We start from the raw sequence: 17,140 nt of genomic DNA on the forward strand, positions 1-17,140 counted from the left end.
AGACAAATTGAAAGAGAGGGAGAACAAGGCATTCAGATAGAAGGAGATTCTGGGAGAGAAACAAATAGGAGGAAATAGATAAAATCAGAGAGAGAAAGGGAGTGGAGGAAACCTAGAGAGATGCAGGGAGTGACCACGTGTGTCAGAGAGACAAAGAAAGGAAACTGAGGCAGGAACAGGGATGTGGTGGCAGGTGATGCTCACATAATGCTGTGCGTGCATGTTGGGCACTGGACAACCTCTCACACCTGGGAATCAGACTGGATGGCCCCTTCATTTCCAATTCCAGGTGGATTTGCATATGGTACTTGATTCCTTACAGCAGTCACTGAAAACAAGCTCCACAAACACAGGAGGAGGTCCTTGACTGGACTGTAGGGAGACCTCATGCCGAAAGTGTGAGCGCTGGACCCGGTTGTCTGTGTGGTGTCCACAGATGTCTGCTTCTCGCAGATTCCAAACAGCCAGGGTGTCTCAGCACAGTGTCTGGGAACCGCGGGGATGTGCTCTTCCTAAGTTTATCTTCTAGGCATGAAAGAGATTATACCAAGGACAGGGTTGGGAATCTTGCTTTTTCCCTTTAACAACACATAGCAAGCATTTTTTGTCATTATGTCTTCCAGTACAATATAGTTTTCAATGGTTGGCTATCATTGAAACAGTGCTTATAAGAATGTTTACTTAACTTCTTTGCACAGTTCTGTGAATTTTAACACGTTTCTAGATTTGTGTAGCCGCCACCCCCATGATCAGGATACAGGACATTTCCGCCACCACATCACGCTCCCTCATGCCTCCCAATTATAGTCACAGCATCCCTCTCTCCTTCTCCCCATCAACCTCCAAAATGTTCCCCATCCCTGTAGTTTTGTGTTTTCCAGATGACGATATAAGTGGAGGAATCACATCTTTCAAATTGGATAGAGTGTCAGGAAGGCGAAGGTCTGGTTGCCATGGGAACCTGCAGCAGAGAAGCAGACTCCTGACGGAGAAAGGATCCGGGAAATGAGAAAGGAGGATCCTCACACAGTGATTTCTTGGGGTTTCCACCTTCAGAATGACCTCATCCAAGTGCCTCCATCTCTCACCTGAGTGGCCACAGGTTCTTCCCTTGTCTCCTGCTCCCTCCTCTGTCCTTCAGTCCCTTTCAGTGCTCCACTCAGCAGCCAGAGGAAACCTTCCAGAGTGTATGAAGTTAGGCATACTCCTGATGAAAATCCAGACTGGCTTCCATTTTCTGTCAGAATAAACAAAAATTCTTCTGTTGTCTGCCAGGCCCTGATGAGGTCTTCAAGCCCTTGCTGACTGTCTCCTCCTTAGTCACTGGGCTGCGGCCACACTGGTCATTCTTTGCCCCTCAAATAGCTGACCTCAGGACCTTTGAAGCTGCTGTTCCCTTTACCCTTCCCCTGTCAGCAGGTCTGGGTTCTCCCGAGACCTCTCTCATTGGCTTGTGGATGGCTGTGTTCTTGCTGTGTCTTCACACGGTCTTTCCTCTGTGTGGGATCAAGTTTTGTGTCCAAACTTCTCTTCTTAAGGACACCAGTCAGATTGGTCTAGGGCCCGCACTAGTGACCTCATTTTAACTTGGTTACCTCTCTAAGGACCTATTTCTAAATACAGCCACATCCTTAAGTCTAGGGGTTAGGGCATCAACATAATATATTAGGGGGAACACAGTTCAGCCCATAACAGTGTGTTTGCCTGTGAAAATGTGCCTACTTTGGAGATGATGTGAGAAATTCATTGACTCCACATGAGTGTGAGTGAAACTGTGAGATTAATGCAATTATGAAGCCCATTTGTGCAAGCCCCTGAGAACTCAGAGACACCTCTTCATCCGTGTGTATGTGTGTGTGTCTATGTGTGTATGTGTATGTGTGTGTGTGTGTGTGTGTGTGTGGTTGAAGGGGAGTTTGGAGATTACTCCATGGACAACCAAATCTGAGTCTCAGCCCCTCTCCCTGGGCCATATCTGCTTTATTAGGACCCTACCCAAACCCCAAATACTCAAGTCAGGGGAGGAGATAGAAGCCGGGTCTGGAATGTCCCCTCTGGGAGGTGGCCCTGGACACCATTCCTTGGATGTTCATAGAGAGAGGACGGGGTGCTGATGAGGGAGACGTGGGCTCAGGGCTAGAGAACCAGGAGACTCCCCTCTCTGAGCCCAGTGTTCCCATCACTCAAGTGCAGACCCTCCTAGGACCTCTCTCACAGACAGGGTCTGGGTGTGTCTGTGCACTTTTCACTCTGCTCTTAAGGCTCCCTTCCAGGAGATGAGCGGATGTGACATCTGGTGTCGCAGGCTCACCAAGCTGTGTCCCCACTGGGGCTGCAGGAATCCCACCAGAACATGAACTGACGTGTCCAGAGTCCTGCAGCCTTCCCTGGACCTGTGAGCAAAGGTCGTAATTTGGGAAAAAAATCTTATTAAAAAAATCCCAAGCAAAGATGAACATATTCAGTATAAAATTACCTCATTTCTTTTCTCTGTTCTAATTTGGGGGAATGCCTCCGAGTTCATCCAGTACCTGTACGGTCCCTAGGTGGCGCTCTTGAGTCACGGAAAAGTAAATGGTCATGTCTTTTTTTTTTTTAATTCAAACTTTTCTATCGTGAAATATAACACGTATAGAAAAAGTGCGCAGGAAGATATTTGACAGTGCACTGACTTATTCAACAGTAATCATATACAACCGTACCCACGTCTAGTAAAATGATGTATTTTAGTATTTCAAAGACTCTTTCATGCTTCTCTCCATCAGCACCCTCGCTCTTCCCCCGAAACGTGGGCGCAATCCCGGCGTCTGACAGTCTCATTCCGTGTTAGCTGTTTTTGGACTTGATACACATGAATTCCTACACTAGAGATTCCTGGGTTTCTTGTTCAACACGTTTGTGAGATTTAACTATGTTGTTGCATGTAGGTCATTTTTATTGCTTCTTTTTGGTCCAATGTTCCACAAGCTCTCATGTTAATGGACATTTGCGAGGCTCCTGGTGTGACGCTGCTGTAAACGCTCTTGCACCTGCCTCAGCGCTCAGGTCCGCGCACTACCGTTAAATGCACGCGTGGGAGCGAAATTGCTGCCATAGACTTTTATATGTTAACCTTTAGTAAATACTGCCAAATTTATTGCCAGAGTTGACCACTCACCGTTCCAGCAATAGTGAATGAACATCGCCATAGATCTTCCATCCCAAAGCTCAGCAGTTCGCGGCGTTTTGATGTTAGCTGTCCGCGGGTTTGCAGTGCTATCTCACGGCGTTTTCTTTTGCATTTTCCTGGTTGCTATCGAGCTTGTGGATTTTTTCATGTACTGAATGGCCGGCCGTTCATATTCTCTTTTCTGATGTGTTAGTTTAAATTTCTTCCCCAACGTTTTTTTACTGAAGTTGTTTTTCTCTCTTTGCTTTATAGGAGCTATTTCTGTGTTCGGATATGAGCTCTTTTCAAATATATATTTTGCAAATAATTTCCCACACTGTATCTTGACTCTCATGTCCCCCCCCCCCCCCAAGCCCCAGTAGATAGTTGTATGTCACAGCTGCACATCCTTCTAGTTGCTGCATGTGGGACGCGGCCTCAGCATGGCCGGAGAAGCAGTGCGTCTGTGCGCGCCTGGGATCCGAACCCAGGCCGCCAATAGTGGAGCGCCCGCACTTAACCGCTAAGCCACGGGGCCGGCCCTATGTTTTTTGATAAATAGAGTGCTTAGTTTTAATATAGTCGATGTTACCAATTGCCCTGGTTTAGAAGTGTAACCATTCTCCAGAGCAGTGTGTCTCATACTATCCTCTAAGACATTTATTGTATTTTACTTTAGTTTTACCTTTTTCTTTAGAGGGAAACTAATTCTAAGAAGAGTTTGAGAAAATTTCATGTTTTCTCCTTAATTACTGGTGGCTTGGACTACAGCCGTTTATTGAAGACACTGTTCTTTCTTCACCTCTAGGCAATGCCATTATTTGCTATAAATAAAGTAAATCTGTGTGCGTTGTTATTTGCCCTCTTGGTTGGTTCATGGGTCATATTTCCTTACTGTTAATTTTTGTAGCTTTGAGATAAGCATTGCCTTCCATTAGAGTTGGTCCTTTATGTTCCCACATAAATTTTAGATTCAGTTTGGTTTCACACACACACACACACACACACACACACCTGAAAACACACACACACGGGATTTTGACTGGGATGACACAATGACTGGGATGACAAAAAATCTGTAAACTAATACGTTAGTATTATTTCGTTAAAAACGAAAACTTAGAATGATTGACTATTCAAATTCCTAACATGCTTCCATTTATGTAGGTCCTCTTTAAATTCTTAATTTTTAATAAAAATTTAAATTTTAATAAAAATTGTATTTAAGGTGTACAGCAGGATGATTTCGTATATATATATACATATATATATATAGCAATATGATTCCTACAGTCAAGCTAATTATCATACCATCTCACATACTTGCCATTTTTTTGCGTGTGATGAGAGCACCTGAAATCTACTCTCTCAGCACGTTTCTGGGATTCTCCACAGTGTTATTAACTGTAGTCATCAAGCTGCACATTAGATCTCAAGACTTCTTCATCCACGTGACTGCAGCTTTGAGCCCTGTGACCAACATCTCCCCCTCCCCCACCTCCCGCCCCTGGTCATACCATCCACTCTCTGCTTCTATGTATTTCACTGTTTTATATTCCATATATAAGTGAGATTGTGTGGTTGCCCCAGAAAGCTTTTTTTTTTTTTTGAGGAAGATTGGTCCTGCACTAACATCTGTTGCCATTTTTCCTCTTTTTTTCTCCCCAAAGCCCCAGTACACAGTGGTGTAGCATAGTTGTGGAGTTGCAGCTCTTCTATGTGGGACGCCGCCACAGCATGGCTTGACATGTGGTGAGTAGGTCTGCACCCAGGATTTGAACTTCTGAAACCCAGGCCACTGAAGCGGAAGACACGAACTTAACCGCTACACCACCGGGCCGGCCCTCCCCAGAAAACTTTGCCTTTGTTTCTTTGTGGTTGACAAACAACCAAACAGAAACCTACTTTCTACCAAAAGGGATTTTGAAAACCAGTCATAGAGTCCAAGCCCCTCAATTGCTTTGGACAAACTGAAGCTCAAGGACAGCGATGTGCCGTCTCAAGGTCCCAGGTAGGCTGACCAACCTCCTGGTTTGCCCAGCACCTAGAAGTTTCTGAGACAAGGGACTTGCAATGCTAAAATCTGGACAGGCTTGGGAAAACCGGGATGCATCAGTCTCCATAACAGTTGGAGAGGCCTTGGTTATGTTTGGCCAATGCACGTTGTTGTCTGTGTGTTCACAGGGTGGTCTTGCTTGTGTCTCACCCTGTCACGGTCACAGAATAGCCTTGTGTGATGTCAGCATGCTGTGAAATTGTGGATGTTCCACAGGAGAACACCAAGGCCTAGCTGTGAGTGCCAGGCCAGCCCCTGTGTGTCCAAGGCTGCTTCTCTCTCTCAGATCAAAGTTGCCCACAGTGTTCTCACTCCAAGTCTGAGAGTCCTCCTGGGGCCACAACAAGTGAGATCCTCTGTCCATTTCACATAAAAGGAGTGCGACTCTCAGAAAGGCCATGTAACCAATCCGTGGTGTAGCTGGGATCACATCCACACGTCCAGGCTGTGAGTTTCCATTGGCAGTCACCGCCACACTCACAGTGTCACAGATTCTGGAGGAATGGAGGAACCCCCGACACCAAACTTTTCCTCTAATGATTCTGAGGGATCCAGAAAGTTTTCTTTTTTCCAACATCCCCGTTCAATCTTCTGCTAACGAGCGACGATGCCCCAGGTGGTGCCCAGGAAGCTCCAGAGACTGCAAGGGGAAGGGGCTTCCAATTACTCAGCTTCTCCGCTTCCTCAGTTCTTCCCCTGCCTCAGCTCCATCCATTCCCCCTGGACTTTCAGGAGACTGTGTTGGCGACTGAAAGGGAAGATACAGAGAGAGGGAGATGGGACGTCCTTGTTCTCAGCGATACTGCTTGAGCAAGTGCTGGGATCCAAGGCTTTGTACATGGGCTCCTAGGAGTTACTTTCTTCTTCTCCCCTAAGTTCGAGAGCAGCATGGATCCTGTTTGTCTGTGGTCTCTTCATGGAAGGAAGGGGTGAAGTTCCTGGATTAGACCCTTCTGGTTCCAGGTGTTGGCTGGGTATGGGAGAAGAGTCAAGAGAGGATGTTCCACCTGATACAGCTTTATCTCTTCATCCATCCTTCCGTCCATCCACCATCCAAAATTCCATCCATCCATCCATGCATCCATCCATCCATCATCCCATACTTTCATCCACCATCTATCCTTCCACCCACCCATCCGTCCAACCTGTTCCCACTGCCTCGCATGCTCTTCCTTCTCTCTCTTGTCCATGCTAATACGGTCATTTTTTTCTTCCAACACTCTTCAATCACTTTCTTGGGAAGCATTCTTTACCCTCAGATTAGGGCACGGTCCCTTTCATTCATGTCAGAAACTCAAATTCCTACTAGTGCCAGGCAGATACGATAGTGTTCCCATGTGGTGCTGTCTCATCCTAGTTACACACCTGTCCTCTCTCATCCCTTCAAATGACAGCATTCAATTTGGGTGTCAGGTCAAAGGAGGAGATAAACATATACACACATATTCTTCCCCATTTAAAAAACAATTGCAGCCGGCCCACTGTTCTCTCCCGCACTGCAGCATACTCACTGCCCCTATCCTTCTACCGCCACCAAACTCACTCTCCTTTCCTTTTCATCTAGCAACATATTAGAAATCTAGGTATATCAGTATAAAAAGCTGCCTTATTCTTTTCCTTTCCGCATAGTATTCTGTGTTATGGATGGATCATAGTTTTTTTTTTACCCTGTCCCACATTTACAGACATTGAGATAGTTTTCCATCTTCTAGAACATAACCTAGTACTTATATTTTTAAAACGTGTTTGAAACTAGTCCTGTTGATCTCTCATTTTACACGCTATCATATCTGTAAGATGAATTCCTAGGAGTTGCAGAACTTGGTAAAGGACACATGCAGATTTGCTTTGCCAGGGAAAGGAGCACGGTGGGAACAGAGCAAGGTCTCTGGATGTTCCAAGAGCTGTGGGATCCCCTGTGTTGGTAAAGAGAAAGGTGGAGGAGATTGTGTTATTCAGCATCCAGGATGCACTCAGCCAGTCTTCTGCCTCGCGGCTCTCCTCTCACTCGATCCCCCAACTCATGTCACCACATGGTGGGGGAGATTCTTCCCATTTCCCAGATGAGGAGCTGACACCACGAGCAGTGAGGGGCCTTGGTGATGGTGACACCAGCTTCCAGAGCACGGTGACTCTTCCTGTGATGTAGGTGCCATGATCAGCCCCTTTGGGAACGCTTTTCCTGAAGGATGTTCAAATTCCTCATCAAGGACAAAGAGACCAGCACTGTCTGTGTACCTTTCGTCCTCAGTTCCCCTGATAGCCCACCGCAGGGTTTGAGGGTTTGTTTGTTGATTTATTTACATGCTTGTTGTCTATATCCTTGTCTCCACCCCAACTGGAATTATTTTGATTTCAGGCACATTAACTTCTTTATTACTTATCCATATACATAGAACAGACTCTCGGAAATGTGTAATAAACACTTGTTGACGGAATGAATGAATGAGTGAAAGGCAGGACTTGCTATTTTTCTTTTAGATTTCCTTTATATCCCCACTTCATTATTAATATTATTTTAAATATCTAGCCTTATCATATGCTAAGGAATTTCACTTCTTGGTAATTATCTTAAGGAGATAATCTTAGAAGTGTGCAAATATGTATATATCATAATGCTTAAAGAAGTATTACTTGTTGCAATTAAAAATGGAAATAATATAAAATTTCAAAAATAGGGATTAAATTAATAAACCATGACACACCAATTGATGCCTTGGAATATAACATGATTTGCAAGGTTTATGTAAATTTGATTCATTTATATGCAAATATGTGAGTGCTAGCTTGTGAAGTGAAGAAGAGTAGGTTACAAAGTAAAATGAAATATATGTTTCTATTTTGCTTCTGTGTAGGCATTTGTGCATGTGTGTGTGTTTTTATGTGTTTGTGTATCCAAGAAATATGCTGCAAAGGAGTTATAGTAAAATATTAACAGTCGGCTATATCTGGTAATAGATTCATGGGTTTCATTCTATCTTTGCAGTAATTTTTTCTACTCCTGAAAATTTTGGACATGATTAGTTGAACATTGAGTATTATTAATAACATAAATAGTTGCCTTTGTTTTGCACCTACAATGCGGCAGCCTCTGTGCTCAGTACTTCTTAAACATGATTACATGTAATCCTCTCAATATCCCTGTGAGGAAGATTCTTTAATTATTCACATTTTACAGATGAACTCAGGATCCTGAGGGGGCTTTTCCAAGTTTGCACAGCAGCTGAGTGACAGAGCTAGGATTTACACCTGGACAAATATGACACCTGAGGATCACACACACTGTCTCCATTCTGGGTGTGATTACAGGAATCTATGCATGTGTTAAAACTTATAGAACTGTAGACCAAAAAGATCAGTTTTATGTACATTAATTTAAAACTTAAAAATGTAAATTATTTCACTTGAAGAATTAATAAATGGATGAAGTAGGAAGGAAGAAAGCTCTGCATATCCCACACTTGAAAGGAAGGAGAATAAGAGTTCTGTTAGATCATGACAGATGAACACAAATATGACACCAACCAGACATATCAATAGGTGAATCAGGACAGAAGGAAACATTCTACAGCTTAGGCAGGAGGATAAATGACAGTTGACACATGGATTCAGTGTCCCAGACTGTGGTAAGTAAGCTGGAGAGAATCCTCATCTGAAGAGGGCAGGTCTTCATCCCCATCTCTACGTAATTTTAAATGTTTTCATTGCTAAATGTGAGGCAGTTAAAGAACAAATATGAGCCAAACTTACTACACCAGTGTTACTTTTCCAATTTTCCTTTAGGCTGTCAACTCAGTGAGGGCAGAGCCTGTTTCTCTTGTTCTCCTCTGTTATTCCACTGCTGGGGATACAGTCTGGACTTAGTTAGTAGCCAGTCAAAAGTGATTGTTAAATGAGTGAATGAATCCATTAAAGAAACAATGAATGACTTCATCCACATATGGACTCATGCGTGAATGACTCAAGTATAAACGAATGAATGAAAAATCCATTAATCAACATGTAAAAGAATTAATGAGTGAATGACCCAATCCATCCAAGAAGCCATCAATTCACGAAGCAATGAGCGATTATATAATTGAATGAGTCAAAGAGTGCTGCTGGATTCTAGAGTGCACTAAGCAACGTTTCCAGCATGGGACACAGCAACGCAGGGTAAAGGGGTAAGACTCTGGGCAGCAGTGCCCAGGAACACATTAATGTTGGTCCTTGAAAGAGGCAAAGCTTATCTATATGAAGCTGCCAGTTTCGGAACAAACTCTCAAGATGACCCCTATGTTTCCACCCAGCTAGAGTCTCAGAAGGAGCATGGACAGCCAGAACAGCACAGAGGAGGTCACCTTCATTCTACTCGGGCTCTCCCAGTACCCACGGGCTCAGACCGTCTTCTTCTGCCTGCTCCTCATGTCCTACGTCATCACCCTTTGTGGGAACAGCCTCATCCTGCTCCTGATCTACTATGATCCCCAGCTCCACACGCCCACGTACTTCTTCCCCAGCAACCTGTCCTTCCTGGACTCATGCTACACCACGTCCAGTGTGCCCCAGATGCTCATCAACTGCTTGGTGACCATCCCCGTCATCTCGCTAGGACAGTGTGTGGCCCAGATGGCCACAGGACTTTATCTGGGTGTGGTGGAATGTCTTCTGCTGGCCGCCATGGCCTACGATCGCTGTGTGGCCATTGTTGACCCCCTGCGCTACTCTGTGCACATGAGGCTCCAGTGTTGTGTCCTGTTGGCTGGGACTTCATGGACCGCAGCCTTCCTGCTGACTGTGGTCCCTGTGCTGACCATGCCATTGGAGTTCTGTGGTCACCATGTCATCAATCACTTCTCATGTGAGCCCCTGGCCCTGCTCAAGCTTGCCTGCTCTGACCTGAGGTTCTACGAGTCACTCATGCTGGGCATCGGTGCCCTGACCTTGCTGGCTCCTTTTGCCTTCATCCTGGGCTCCTGTGGAAGGATCCTGGTGGCCGTGCTGAGGATGTGGTCCATGGAGGGCCGTGGAAAGGCCTTTTCCACGTGTGGATCACACCTCACAGTGGTGGTCCTCTTCTACGGCACAGCCATCTCCATGTACATGATGCCTCAGGACAAGACCATCCATGACCGAGACAAGATCATCTCCATCTCCTATGGCATCCTCACCCCCATGATGAGCCCCCTCATCTACAGCCTGCGGAACAAGGAGGTGAAAGGGGCCTTCACAAGGCTCATGGGGAGAAAGATTGACCTTAAGGTATGACGTTGAAGAGGAAAGAAACCATTATTATTTTTAAAGTGTCTACTACTCACTGGGAATTGTGCATAGTTATTTGCAACTATTTTATGGAGAGTGTGTTATTCATAGACACACACTTACTAACTCACATTTTGTGTGTGCGTGTGAGGAAGATCAGCCCTGAGCTTACATCTGTGCCAATCCTCCTCGTTTTGCTGAGGAAGACTGGTCCTGCACTAACATCTGTGCCCATCTTCCTCCACTTTATATGGGACACTGCCACAGCATGGCCTGACAAGTGGTGCATCGGTGTGCGCCCGGGATCCGAACCCATGCTGCCAGCAGCAGAGTGCACACACTTAACTGCTGTGTGACAGAGCCAGCCCCCAATTCACATTTTTCAAAAGTGGTTCTATGATACTGTCTCTACCAGGAAGAACAGACAGTAGAACAAAGGGTGAAGTAAGTGGCTAAAAAAAGAAGGAGGCTCATGTCCTCTGTGTGTGTGTGTGCCTCATAAGTTTTCCATATTTGGAGGGTAGAGAGACACAAGCAGATGTTCCCTTCACATGTTGACCTACTCCTCTCACAGCTATTTTTAGGCCTCAGCAAGAACTGACTGTAGCCTCATCTGCTGCCTCAAGCTCAGCATAAGAAGCTGTAAATGGCGTGTGTGTTGCAGAGGCACTGGCATTGCTGCCTTAGTGGTCTCTGCCAGCTTGTAATTTCCTGCCTGCATAGTGTTTCTCTGTGAAGGACTGTGAAGGATCTTGGATTTCACTCTAAATACAAAATAGCCTATTATGTGGACGCTGGTAGAAAACAAGAGACTTTTGAGTCAGAGACAAAGGACTTTCCTACTAATGGGTTATGTAGTAACCAACAAGTCATGTTAGTCTACATCACTTCTCCATGCCCTCCAAGTCCCAGAAGGGTGACCCAAAGGGCCTGTGATGGATACTAGCAATGCCATTGGTTGTGTGTAAGAGAGGAACACTGAACTTAGGGGATTCAATACTCTTATATTCAGTGGAAGAAAAGATGCTCCTTGTGTAGTAGAGAGATGTTCCCTCATGCTGCAAAGTTTCTTACTGAAATGCGAGTCTGAGAATTGTCCTTGGGAAAGAGTAGTCAGGTTTGCAGTCCTGCCATACCCAGAAATAAGTGCATGGACACTCAGGACCCAGAGATGATTGCTTTTCCAAAGACTCTCCCTTCCCCCTGCAGTACTCTCTTGCTTGGTCTGATTTGGTAAATGGGGAAAACTGAAGCACATAGAGTAACAGAGACTGGTCCAAGACCCACCACTAGACGCTGGCACAGGCAAGATGGAAACCAGTTCATCTGATGTGATGCCCCCTTGCATCACATCAACGGTGAAAATAATGCAAGGAAAAAGCTTGATATTAAGTCATCAGCTGGCTGTGGTTCCCTTCTGTCCTGGCCTGGCTGACTTAGACCTTCCCCTATGACAGAAGTGTCACTCTTTTCCACTTTGCAGACGATTGTGAAAATCATAATCATACCTAGCATGTTCAACTACTGCTGTGTACCAAACTCTCCAAATTATTTTATGTGCGTTGTTTCCTTATCCATAAGTTAGATATTATCTTTATAGCAAAGATTGGTACTTTGTACCGAAAAAGCAGGCAAATATTTCCTTGGTTAAGCCCTTGACTTAATCTGCCCAGCCTAACCATTGTCTGAGATCTGTGCATGGTGCTGAAATCACACTGAGATTCTGGACTCAATGACAGCGAAAGGAGGCAGGTGATGTTAACTAACTTGTGCAAAGGTCACCTCGAAGCATATTTATGAAATAAAATCAGGTCACGCTCCATTGTTTTATAAAGAATAATAAAAGGCGCCAACTGGGGACATGATGTGCCTTTAGCCACACACAAAGTCTGGGTGTGTATTCATCCCCTCACTCCGTGGTCACTTAGCATATGCACATGGGAGGAGCCACGCTGGCTGCTGAGGGAACAGAGCGTGTAGAGAATGAGAACATGCAGATAATGGATGTGTGATCCCTGAATTCACAATGCCTTCCGGTCTGTGGGTTGTCTGTTGGTAATTAACTGGTTATCACAATGATCATACGCTTGTTTCCCCAGTGGTCTAGAGCAGTGCCTGTGCATAATGTGTGTTGATTGCTAAACAAATGAGCTTCCTGAGACTCTGATAAAAACACTTACTCTGTGGAAGGATAGATAAGAAAAGAAGAAGGAAGACAATATGGCAGAAGGAGAGTGAAAACAGGAGGGAGACAAATTCAAAGAGAGGGAGAATAAGACATTTAGATAGAAGGAGATTCTAGGAGAGAAATAAATAGAAAAATATAGATAAAGTCAGACAGAGAAAGGGCATGGAGGAAATCTAGAGAGATGCAGGAAGTGACCACGTGTGTCAGAGAGACAAAGAAAGGAAACTGAGGCAGGGACAGGAATGTGGTGGCAGGTGATGCGCAGATAATGCTGTGTGTGCATGTTGGGCATTGGACAACCTCTCACACCTGGGAATCAGACTGGACAGCCCCCTTCATTTCCAATTCCATGTGGATATGCATATGGCACTTGATTCCTTACAGCAGTCACTGAAAACACTGCTCCACAAACACAAGAGGACGTCCTTGACTGGACTGTAGGGAGACCTCATGCTGAAAGTGTGAGCGCTGGACCTGGTTGTTCTGTGTGTGTCCATAGATGTCTGCTTCTCGCAGATTCCAAACATCCAGAGTGTCTCGGCACTGAGTCTGGGAACCGCGGGGATGTGCTTTTCCTAAGTTTATCTTCTAGGCATGAAAGAGATTATACCAAGGACAGGGTTTGGGAATCTTACTTTTTTCCTTTTTTTGTCGTTATGTCTTCTTCTCCAATATAATTTTCAATGGCTGGCTAGTACTGAAACAGTGCCTTTAGTAATGATTACTTAATTTTGTTGCACAGGTCTATGAATTTTAACACATTTCTAGATTTGCGTAGCCACTACCACCACGATCAGGATACAGGACATTTCCAACACCCCATCACGCTCCCTCATGCCTCCCAATTATAGTCACAGCCTCCTTCTCCCCTTTTCCCCATCAACCTCCAAAATGCTCCCCATCCCTATTGTTTTGCATCTTCCAGATGATCATGTAAGTGGATGAATCACATCTTTCAAATAGGATAGAGTGTCAGGAAGGTGAAGGTCTGGTTGTCCTGCGAACCTACAGCAGAAAGGTAGACTCAGAAAGAGAAGGAATCCGGGAAATGAGAAAGGAAGATCCTCACACAGTGATTTCTTGGGGTTTCTGCCTTCAGAGTGACCTCATCCAGGTGCCTCCACCTCTCACCTGAGTGGCCAAGGGTTCTTCTCTTGTCTCCTGCTCTCTCCACTGTCCTTCCGTCCCTTTCAGTGCTCCACCCAGCAGCCAGAGGAAACCTTCCAGAGTGTATGGAGTTAGGCGCAGTCCTGTTTGAAAGCCCTAGTGGCTTCCCTCTTCCCTCAGAATAAATTCAAAATTCTTCTGTGTTCTGCCAGGCTCTGATGAGATGTTCAAGGCCTTGCTGACCCTGTCTCCCCCTTGGTCACTCAGCTGCAGCCACACTGGCCTTTTCCTGCCCCTCAAATAGCTGACCTGAGGACCTTTGCAGGTGCTGTTCCCTCTACCCCACTCCAGGTTTCACCTGATTCTTCTCTGTCTGCTTCCTGGGCCCTGATCAGAGGGCACCTCCTCTGGGCAGCCCTCCCTAACCGCCCTGCCCAGAGGCCCTCAGATCACATCACTGCCTTGTTTCCATCACGATGCTGATACTTCTCTTTTTTGCTTTTTTTCATTACTGCCTCTCCCTCCACTGAAATTTGAACTCCCGGGAGTATGGTACAAAGAATGGAGCTAAATTTCTGGGTTTGTGCTGGTGCCATAATTCTTATTGGAAATTGAAAAAGTCAAAAGAAAGAAGATAACAACAACTCCCAATTTCCCATGAAAATTTGTTGAAATATTCTCTTTTGTTGCCTCTTTTATCAAGGATATGGAATCAAGCGACAATGGGGATGAGAGAGTTAGGTGTTTGAGGATAGAACGGTGAGTGTGCAGCAGGTAATGTTGGAGGGGCGTGAGTGAGGAGCTGGCCGGGTTTCCAGGTGAAGCTTGGAGTCCGCCGAGATGAGGCCCCAGGAAATCAGCGTGAGAACAGTCACTTGGGGGGATGATCCACACCAGCACAGGCGTCCTCACAGTGAGGAAGAGAGCAGGCAGTTAGAGCTGTGCAGGGTGGGGTTTGTCCAAGCGAGTAACATGAAACAGAAGATGAAAAAGAGATTCAAGTGTATGGTGAAGATCGATTTGAGCAATTGACCCTGGAAAGTGATATTGGGATGGGGTGAGGTCAGTGGAAAGTAGTTGAATCAAGGGAGTGTGGGTCTCAAAGTGATGGAGGGATTTTGGCATCAGAGGAGAAGAAAGAGGGACCTGGAATTTAGGAGGTGATGTTGGAGATGAGATGCTTGAACTGAGGCGATGGAGCAGTGTCGGTTATTGATAATGAAAATGTCAAAGGGAGTGGATGGCAAAGGGTGTTTGGACAGGAGCATTGGAGGGGTGGAGGTCGATATGTGGATAGTCGAGAGTTGTGGACAGATCATGGATATCATGATGGCTCCATCTCAGCAGTGTTGAGATTTGGGCTGGACCATTCTTCTGCGGGAGGAGGGCTGTCCTATGAATGTAGCGTCTGGAGAGCATCCCTGTCTGTACCCAGCTGAGCTAGTAGCACCTCCTCCAGGTGTGACAGCCAAAAAAGTCTCCACACTTTGCCACATGCCCCCAGGAGGCATAATTGCCCCTGGTTTATAAATACTGATCTACACATATAGCAAGATCACCTGGAATTTAGAAGGAAGTGTTGTTGGTGTGGGTCACAATCCACACCCACAGGGGCTAAATCTACAAGGAATCTGGGAGTGTGGATGTTCCCAAGAATGTAGGTTCCAACTATGGCTTTTATTTCCTGCGTTCCGATGACAGGACATCTGGGCCTTGCTGACCCTGGGGAACTGTCCTCCCAGGGCAGCCAAATCGTAGAGAGAGGAAACCACTCACCTGAGGGTGTGCCTTCATACGTCAACCACCTCCTTTAAGGGGATCTCACATTCAGGGGTACAATCTGCCTTCCCTAATCACCAGGGGCCCAGGTACCTGACACCTAGGCACAATGCCTATACCTGAGTCCATCGCATTATTCAAATCAGCCAGTCCCAGTTCGTGCACCTTGTCTTCCCCACTCGAGTCTTGGTGTGGAAACCACAGTACATGCACTCGACCATGTTCCACCACCTCTGTCTGCCTCCTGACTGACCATGCCGCTTTCCCATGGGGCCACCGGGGCGTGACATGTCCCCTCCTCTTGGGGACTGTGAGTGCCAAACTGTCTCTTCAATGACAGTTGTTCCCTGATCTGTTGGTCTCACTGTACCTCAGATTTTCACTGTATTTTAAATCAACAAGGAGGTGACAGTTTCCCTTGAGATCTGTGACAGGATGTCTCCTTGTCTGTGATGGGGTGTCCTTGACTGTAATGCATTGTGTGTCCCTCTGTGTGGGTGACCGTGGGTGGTTGTGTTCTTTAGGACTCTGAGTGGTCAAGTGTGTCTGGCATTGCACTTGTGAGTGTCCCTGACTCTGTGTCCATCTGTGATTCTGTGTGACTGTCCTTGTGAATGTCTGTATCTTAGTCCGATGAGCCTGCACCATTTGTGTTTTCGGGTCTTTTGTGTGAGTGTGTATGTGTTTGATGAGGAGGTGCTGTGGGATTGTGTATCTTAGGTGATTGTGTTACATATCGGTTGTGTTCGAGTCTCACATCAGCCGAAGTGTGAGGGTGACCCCACATGGGTATGAAGCCCCTGCGTGTCAGTTAGTGACTGTGAGGTGTGTGCTGGGCATGTGGTTGTGTGTGTGCTCATCTGAGTGTGTGTAGAGGCGAGTATATTAGTTTGCTGAGGCTACATAACAACAGAAATTTACATCTCACGGTCCTGGAGGCCTGAAGTTTGAGGTCAAGTGTCAGCAGGTTTGGGTTCTCCTGAGGCCTCTCTCACTGGTTTGTGGATGATGTCTTCTTGCTGTGTCCTCACACAGTCTTTCCTCTGTGTGTGGTCAACTTTTGTGTCCAAAATTCCTCTTCTTATAAGGACACCAGTCAGATTGGTCTGGGGCCCACTCTAGTGGCCTCAGTTTTACTTGGTCACCTCTCTAAGGACCTATTTCCAAATACAGCCACATTCTGAAGTCTGGGAGTTAGGGCTTCAACATATTAATTTGGGGGAACACAATTCACCCACAATAATGTGTTTGCCTGTGGGTATGTGTCTACTTGGGAGACAGTGTGACAGTCATTGAGTCCACATGAGTGTGTGTGAAAGTGTGAGATTAATGCAATTATGAACCCATTTGTGTGAGTCCCATGAGAACCCAGACACACCTCTTTGTGTGTGTGTGTGTGTGTAGTTGAAGGGGAGTCTGGAGATTACTCCATGAACAACCAAATTGGAGTCTCACTCACTCTCCCTGCCCCACATCTACCTTATTAGGACGCTGCCCAAACCCCAAATGCTCAAGCTGGGGGCAGAAAGAGAAGCCAGGTCTGGAATCTCCCTTCTTGGAGGTGACCCAGGACACCATTCCTTGGATGTTTAGAGACAGGCTGGGGTGCTATTAGGGTGAC

The 17,140-nt window shown here is 45.9% G+C and overlaps 1 protein-coding gene across 1 annotated transcript; it reads left to right on the forward strand.

Annotated features, from left to right (window-relative positions):
• The first annotated feature begins 9,512 nt into the window (after positions 1-9,512).
• LOC131397740 (olfactory receptor 13H1-like) lies at positions 9,513-10,451 on the forward strand. Its single transcript, XM_058530796.1, has one exon. It carries the CDS (start codon positions 9,513-9,515, stop codon positions 10,449-10,451), a length of 939 nt encoding a protein of 312 aa, XP_058386779.1.
• Positions 10,452-17,140: the final 6,689 nt, after the last annotated feature.

Source organism: Diceros bicornis, chromosome 34, assembly GCF_020826845.1.
Source record: "Diceros bicornis minor isolate mBicDic1 chromosome 34, mDicBic1.mat.cur, whole genome shotgun sequence".
In the NCBI taxonomy this organism is placed as follows: Eukaryota; Metazoa; Chordata; class Mammalia; order Perissodactyla; family Rhinocerotidae; genus Diceros; species Diceros bicornis.

Excerpts from the sequence above, each read along its gene's own strand:
- LOC131397740 (XM_058530796.1), top strand. The coding sequence starts at position 9,513 with ATGGACAGCCAGAACAGCACAGAGGAGGTCACCTTCATTCTACTCGGG.